Here is a 7,953-nt window from a genome sequence, read left to right as displayed (position 1 = left end):
AGCTATACTCTTTAGAAAACTCAACATTTAAGTGCTGTCAGGTTTTAAAAACTGATTTGAATGTCTTGGATTTGAAAATTCTTCAAATAGTCTCTGTATGAGAAAACACAATCTAAAGCTTTTCTGCCTTCTTTCAAAACAACTCAAAAACTGGTCCAATAAAGAGATTGTAACAGTAATGTGTGATTGTGTGTCAGTAATACCCGACTCAGTAATTTATTGTATAACTTTTCAGAACTAAAGTCTAACGACTTCCACAAGCAAACAAACCTCATTTGTATTGTGGGGTTGTCAAGATTGTAAACTATGATTTTCATTGTGAAGCAATAATTAATATTTTAATAAGGTAGATGTGGGATGTAGATTTAGAGTAAAAAACAAAACAAAACAAAAAAACAGGTTCAAATTTGTATTAGTTATGCCACGCGTGAAAAATAAATTAAAAAGAAAATCTAAACAGTGAGACACAGATTCTCAGAGTCAGGAGGAATAAATAATAACAGGTACAGTGTGGAAGGAAACCTGAGTAGAGCAAACACAGAAACACCATGAATGCGTATCCTTAGTTGTTGCATCTGCTTGTGCAGGTGTGGTCACTTCAACAAATACTGTGTTTATTATTTAATGAATGTGTTTTTTAGAGCCTATGTGATGCCACATTATGCTCTGCTCTCTTCTGTTTGATATGGAAGTTTTATTATTTTCTCTCCTAACCTGTTTGTGTTCTTTGTTGAGTAGTAGCTGAAGCTCTGAGTAGGGGTGCATATTTATCTGAAGTTATAAAGTCTCTTTTCACAGTATCCCTTGACTGTCTCTATAAGGAGGTGAGAAGGTTAATGTCAGCACTTGTTATGTTGATGGTAGCTTTACATGATCACGAAAGAGCTCTTACAAACAAAACAGAAGTGAAACAGCACAACTTCTTATCTCCGTTGGGTAGTAATCTGCAGAATGATGCTTTTTTTTTTTCCTCGAGATATTCTACTGACTTTATTCTTCTACTTCACTTGTCTGTCATTGTTAGAGCTCAGTGAAAACTAAAAATGATGGTTCTCAATATATTCTAGTGCATTTTTTTATCTTCTATGTGCCAAGCCTTCAGTAACAGTAATACTATTCCTATATTAGCTGCACAAAACATTCATGTTGACCCATCTAACAGCTTGTTTCTTCCAGAAGCAGTCACCTCCTACTTTTCTGATCTTGGTACTCTCCTGGACCATTGCTGAGCCAGTCCAGCTTGGGAGGAGCCAAACAGGTGAACTTGTCCTTTTTGTCTGACTGTGGTTGTCTTCTTGTAGCTGCTCTACTAAACACAACCTGAGGCCTTGCACAACAAACCCTTGTTGCTTCATTGCCATCCTTGACGATACCGCAGGAACAGAGCCTGAAAGGTCCCCAGTGTTTGAAACTGGGAGGCAAGAGCAAGTTACTGCTGGATGTGCTGAGACCTCAGTATTTAACAATGCAGTACACAAGACATTTTTAAACACTGGTTGCTGTTCACTTTAGGAACAGAAGTGCGTGAGTGTCACTGAAGTCCAGAATAAAGAAGAGGAATGTGAAATAACTGATTTTTTTTTTTTCTTGGTAGCAATGAATAACCTAATATTTTATATTGGAAAATCAACATAGCTCCTGTGCTGGGAAGACTGTTAAGCTAAGAGTCTTAAATTCACAGTTTTTAATATTAGTAGCAAAAAGATATGGTTTTGGTGTCTATTTCAATGCCAGCAATAAAATAGGGCAGCCTGGTGCTGTGGAACCTATCTGCCTTCCCTTCAGTCAGCCTCGTCATCATTGGGCTTCTCTTCAGAATCATCACTTTCATATTCCTCATCCTCATATTGGAAAGCACCCTCAGCTTCAGGGTCAGACTGACTCTCCTCTTGCTGCTTATGGGACTGATCAGATTGAGAGCTGGGTCTTGACCCATCCTCCTCTTCTTCTTCATTCTCTTCCTCTAGGGAATGTCCAAGCAGAAGGCCTGCCTTTGCTTCCTCCTCCTCCTTTTCCTCTTTCTGCTCTTCTTCACGGTGCTGGTTGGAGGTGGGGCTGGACCTGGTCTCCCCTGCACAGTGAGGTTGCTGAACTTGAGGTCTGGCTTGTGTCTCTTCCTCCCTCTCAGCAGATTCACCATCCCAGCTGGGGGTTCTGATGCCTATTCTCTTCTCTTCCTCAAAGGATTGCTCAGATTGAGGACTGATGCTGTCTGCTTCCTCAAAGAATTCCCTTTCTTTCACTTTATCCTTGATGGCTCTGTAAAGACAATTTGTATGTGATTTTTATCCTCAGGCGGAATGCTTTCCAGTAGGTTTTAAAAGACTTAAATACTCAGATAACCTAGGGCCAAACCTGGCAGTCTTGACTGGGGCAGAACTGGGAAAGAGGGAACACTGGACTCTGCTTTTATGATAGAAGGTAACAGTACTGCTTATATATTTCTTTTTTCCATTTCCTTCTTGTCATAATACAAATAGGTATTGAGAAGTATTTTTTAAGGCTTGCATTTAAAAAAAAGTAAAGGTAATACAGAATGAAATGACTTCTCAGCAACCTTCCTGAAATCTTGGTTAAAGGAACAAATTAAAAATGTTACTTTTAATTGTTCTTTGAAATGCGTGGTGTACAATATATCCAGTACTCTTCTCTGACTCATGAAACAATAGTTAATTCAGGAAAAAACAGTACAGGAAAGCTAACCACACACACTAAAATATTTACTTGGAAATACTGCAAATAATTTTCTCAGCATTAAAAATGGCTCTAATTACTAGGTATGCAGTGGCAAAACCAAAAGCCTTTCAGGATCTCTACCTTTCTTTGGCATCAAAATCTTCAGCACTGTAGCACTCTAGCAATTTAGTTGTTTGTCCTTTCTTTGAAACAAAGTCTGGGCATACCCCCAGAGCTCTCAGTCTGTTAGAATAATATTTTTCTGCAGCTATTCTGGCATTATTCTGTAGGAAAAACACAAGGATTAAGTATGAGCTAAATACCTATCTTCAGATACTTTTGCTTATATTAATACTGTTTCATTATTTGCATGTGAGAAGTTAAATTATTCACTGCAGCTAATAATGGCAAAACTACTTGAGAACTTTATAGCAGATTTTCCTCCCTTTTCTGTACTGGTTCAAATGCAATTTGCTCCCTACATCTACTGGTAACAAAGAGATACTATATACTGCTATTGAGGGAGTGGAGGGAAGATGCAAACCTGAAACATCAGCTGTGTTCTTCCTAGGGCTGCTTCTCTCTGTGGGAGCTGCTGCTCTGAAACATGACATCGATTTACTCTCTTACAGCACTGTTTGATGCACTGCACAAATCTGCATCTCTCTGTGAAGCTGAGCTGTAAGCTCTGTTCCTCCGAGTAATAGCTGGGTGAGGAGGAGGCCTTGTCCTCCAGCCTTCATGCATGCTCCTGCCCTGCAGCAGTGCTGGGCCAGGAAACCCACCCAGAAGGGATGAGAGAACTGGGACAAATGGGCCATCTATATCCTGCTGTCTCTCTATTCCAAAAGCAGTCAGGGACCGTGTTACCTACCAGTGCTTTGTTGTACTGATACGCAGAGATGAAAATTCTGTCTCAACTTTACATGAAAATGCTCAAGTTCTCTTAGCATTTCTCCCAACTTAAACCTCTCATTTTTGCTGTAGATTTGTTTGACTCAGTGCTATGTGTGTTATAATTGAACCAGAGGATGTCTTTAAAACATCTCATTTCCCTGTGCGAACATGCTATAAATGCTTAGACACAGAAAAGTAATTTATAGGGAGATGGAGCAGTAGAAATTAAAATGGACAAATACTAGCCTAAATAACTTGCTAACAACGTTTGACTAAAAGTTCCCTATACAGTAATTGGAGATGAGATTAAGAAACAGACAAACGAGACAACCTGAGTTACTCTTTCCAAGAGCAATGGCCTTTGGTTTACTCTTTCTTCCATTTCTTGCAACTCTTGCCAATACTCCTGCGTTCTCTGCTTTGAGGAATTCCTAAAGTAAACACAGTACAACAGAAATCAATTGTCTATAGTACAAGAAGTGCTTACAGCCAAAAGTTGAATTGCTCATGACAGGTATGGTCCTGGTTAAAAATGCATAAGATATATTATCTTATGGTGGAATTAGGCTTACGGTCTCATTTTCATGGAATGATTGAATGATTTGGAAGGGGTCTTAAAGCCCACTGAGCCATGGGCAGGGCTGTTCCCCCCAGCTCAGGCTGCCCAGGGCCCCATCCAACCTGGCCTTAAGCAACTCTGGGGATGGGGCACCACAGCTTTTATGGGCAGCTGTGCCAGGGCCTCACTACCAGAACATCAGCTTGCTTGGAATACTGCTGGACAAAGCTATTTCTGAAGTAGTCTTCTTGGATAAGCAGAGAGAAGTCCTGCCCAGTGAAGCCAACAGGGGCTGCCTGAGTTTAGTTATTTAACTTATATTCTTAACTTTCACATTTCTGCCTTCCCCACCTCTTTCTACATTGTCTCTGAATTTCCGCAGTAGGGCTGTGCATTAAGGCAAGCGAACCTTTCTGTCACCATTCTGAGGGAGCAAACTTCACTGGTATTTGTTTGTTCTCTCATAAGAGCCCTTACTTTCATGTACCTCATTACCCAGCCTGTGCTGCAGTAAGCATTGTCAAGCTGAACTCTTGTGCCAACCTTAAACCATCAGCACGAGGGAACTAGTTGTGCTTTGTAATAGTGTAATACTATATGCAGAGAATAATTAATTGCAGGTGTTTTACTATGCTCCTAAAATCTGATGAAATACTGTAATGTGAGGTTTGCTCTTGAATGAACTTAAATGATTCTATGGAAGAAGAAAGTTGTGCAAAGCCATACCAACACCTACTAATCTCACCCTGCAAAGATGTCTAGTAATTCCTCTATCCTTCTTCCATGCTGTTTTTTAATCTTATTTTCCTCTTCAGTTCATTTGTCAACTTAGCGCTCGTGCTCCTGACATCTAACAGGGAATCATGTACTGAGAGGTGTTAGAATGGGCAACAATTTCCCAGCTGAGATTTGGCCACATTTATTTGTAACTAGGGATGTAATTATATAAACTCAGACTCTTTGGGTTTTTTCTTTAACACTGTATGCTTAGCATACAATGAAGCCAGAGAGGTTCAGGATTCAGGGAATGCAATGAAATACCTGAATGCCTTTAGTTTGGATTCAGAGACCTGAGCGAGGCTCTGATGTGGGTCATTGGCCTCAGCCCGAGTCATTACAATTTTCTGCAGTTTTTTTGTTCTTTGTTTCTGCTTTGTTCTGTTTCTTTTCTGTTGTTCTTCCAGCCTTCTCTTTTCCTCATGTGAATTCCTGGGTGGAAAAATAAACTGAGGCTGAATTTGTTTGAAATCAAGCACAAGACTTCAAAGGAAGCTTTGGCAAAGGGAATTTGAAATATTTAAAAAATAAAAAAAAGATGGAGGAAGTTGAGGGGCGGGGGAGGGGGATACAAATGGGATTAGTATAAATGGGTATGTGCCATTGTAAGGGATTGGGACATATCCTGAGAAACTGCGGCCATTTCTCACTTTCCTACGGACGTGTGCAGAAATGTGCATTACTGCTTCTAGAAAATCCAGTATTAGTGAAGTCCTGCATTTAGTCTAAGGACTTAACGATAGCACACAACTGAATATATTAAGACCCATATTCACTGCATGAAAGAATTAACTACACCTGTAGAAGGACAAAAGAATTCTCTCTAGGTATTTATAGAACACAGACATCACTGCAGGAGTCACCTTAGGGCCTGCAGCCTTCGTTGTGAGGATTGTGTGACTTTTGGCGACTTGGATTCTCCAGATCCTGAGAGAGGTGAATTTGCACTTGAGTGTCTGGTTTGGGGTTTGCGCCTTGGAGAGGCGTATGGCCAGCGTGTTTCTTTTAGCCTTTCTTCATCCTCTTGAATGTCTCTCAAAACCTTCCCCTTGTTTGAGGGAATGTACGGAGTGCGGAGATGGAACGGCTCACAGACTGTGAGGTGTTTCACCCGCTGCTTCTGCCGGAGCCGTTTCTGAAACTTCTGGTGTAGTCGGTCAAAATTTGGAACTCTGGGTTGGATCTTGGGTTTGTGCTCCATTTCCTTTGGTTCAGCACACTTGTGTTTCTTCTTGTTGACATCCTTGGGAGCCAGCCTGCTGGTGGGCAGAGATGCATTTCGCAGCAGCTCCTCAGCTCTCATTCTAATCCGGATTTCTCTGTAGAGCTCTTCCTCCTCTAGCTTGTCTCTAACAGACGGGCTATAAACATATCTGGGAACTGGTTTTGCTTTGAACGGTTTTGTTTTCTTTTCAGGTGTGGAAAGGTCTCTTAATTGCATTTTTCTAATTTCATCCCTTTGCTTCTCTCTTTCAATGAACTTAAATGGCTTCTGAGAAGCCAAGAGCCTGAGTTTGCACCTCTCCTTCACAGACTTCCTGCGCTCCTCATTCCTTTGCACAATTTCATGGTAGAGTGGCAGGAAGACTGCAGCGGGCACTGGAGTGGCTCGGAACTTTTTCTGACACTCTGCTTCTTCCTCCAGCTGCTTCTTCAGTAGGTTATTTTCCATTTCAATCTGTGACTTGGATTTGACATTCTGTTCTTTTTTTCTGGCTTCTCTAATTGTCATCTGGAAGGGCTTGGGCACGGTGATTTTTGGTGACCATGCCTTCTGCTTCCGTGTTGTCCTGGAAGCTGCTGCAGTGGGCAGGCTGTGCTTCCTGGGGGGGAGGTAGTCATCCACTGAGAAGCCATCCCACATCCTTGCAATCCGTTCCTTAGCAAATAGTAATGATCCAGTTTCACTACAGCTGTCCTCAGATGCTAGTTCTCTGTCGGACCCACGAGACACACTCGAGCCTAAGGGATCGCTAATGCTGGAGTCAGAGAAGGATCTGGGCAAATTTAGAGGCTGATATCTGCTCTTCTCCCACGTTGGCCTTTAAAAAGGGGGGAAAAAGAGAAGTTGGTTTGAATCCATTCCAACATCGATTCAGTAATCTGTTTTCAGTGCCCTCACTAGAGGGAGAAAGATGAAGAGCACTTGGAGGGTAAGAGGAGAGAAGGAAGGAGAAGGGATAACTTTGGTACAGACACCAGATCACAGTTACAAAGGAAATCCAGGCTGGGAACAAGGCAAGGCACTATGCTTTACTGAACGCATTGCCCAATTTCTGCTGTGTGCACACTTGTTAGTCTGACAGCATACTAGCAAGGTACATACTAGCAAGCATTTTAATAATTGAAGCTAAATTTGTTGTAATTATCTATTTACAGGAAAGGGGGAGAGCAGCAGTTCCCAGCCGCAGTACGTACCTGCCCTATGTACTGCTGTCTGCAAAGATCCTCCAGACCAAAGGTACCGCAAAACTTACCTACAGCAGACCTTGGAAGTAGCACTGTTAGCACTGTTCCTCTCCCAGGGCTGTACTCCTTGTAAATACAGCTTGTTCCGATACATGCTTTCTAATTTTGCCATTGTCTCCAAGTGGGCATTCTTCAGCTCTTCCAGTTTCAGGTAATATTCCTGGTTTGAGGTGCCCAGCTTGGAGCAGCCTGTCTGTGTGTCACAGTCTGGGGTGAGGGGCTGCTCGCTGCCAGGGCCCGGCTCTGCACCCAGCTCCCCCTAGGATAGAGGAGGAATTTCTGTGTCAAGCTTTCTGACTCAGAGGAAAGGGGAATGAGGTTTTTAGCACTGCTTCATTTAATTGTCTAATGAATGAAACACTACCGCTGAATTTCATACCTGTTACCTACATGCAGACTTTAATGCACGTTGCATGGAACAGTCTTCCTGCACAGTGACTTACGGCTTGAGACTGCTGTTTAAACGGAGTTAAATAACAAAAAGTCTGTCCCTGTAATGCTTAGAACACAGCTTTAGAACAGCCTTAACAGCCCCCTCCTCCCCGCCAAGGTTCTCCGCCGCCCGTTTCCATAGC

At 42.0% G+C, this 7,953-nt stretch overlaps 1 protein-coding gene across 1 annotated transcript in view; it reads right to left on the bottom strand.

Moving 5' to 3' along the window:
* Nucleotides 1–396: 396 nt before the first annotated feature.
* FAM161A (FAM161 centrosomal protein A) overlaps nucleotides 397–7,953 on the bottom strand; it is a 9,057-nt gene continuing 1,500 nt past the window's right edge. The window contains exons 2-7 of the mRNA XM_010706582.2: nucleotides 7,387–7,637; nucleotides 5,773–6,951; nucleotides 5,174–5,341; nucleotides 3,905–4,004; nucleotides 2,818–2,960; nucleotides 397–2,259 (exon numbers count right to left, since the gene is read on the bottom strand). Of these exons, the coding sequence (XP_010704884.2) occupies nucleotides 1,782–2,259; nucleotides 2,818–2,960; nucleotides 3,905–4,004; nucleotides 5,174–5,341; nucleotides 5,773–6,951; nucleotides 7,387–7,637 (2,319 nt within the window). The 3' untranslated portion in view covers nucleotides 397–1,781. The remainder of the gene's footprint in view (nucleotides 2,260–2,817; nucleotides 2,961–3,904; nucleotides 4,005–5,173; nucleotides 5,342–5,772; nucleotides 6,952–7,386; nucleotides 7,638–7,953) is intronic.

This window comes from Meleagris gallopavo, chromosome 2, assembly GCF_000146605.3.
Source record: "Meleagris gallopavo isolate NT-WF06-2002-E0010 breed Aviagen turkey brand Nicholas breeding stock chromosome 2, Turkey_5.1, whole genome shotgun sequence".
In the NCBI taxonomy this organism is placed as follows: domain Eukaryota; kingdom Metazoa; phylum Chordata; class Aves; order Galliformes; family Phasianidae; genus Meleagris; species Meleagris gallopavo.
This window is presented reverse-complemented; position numbering and strand designations above follow the sequence as displayed.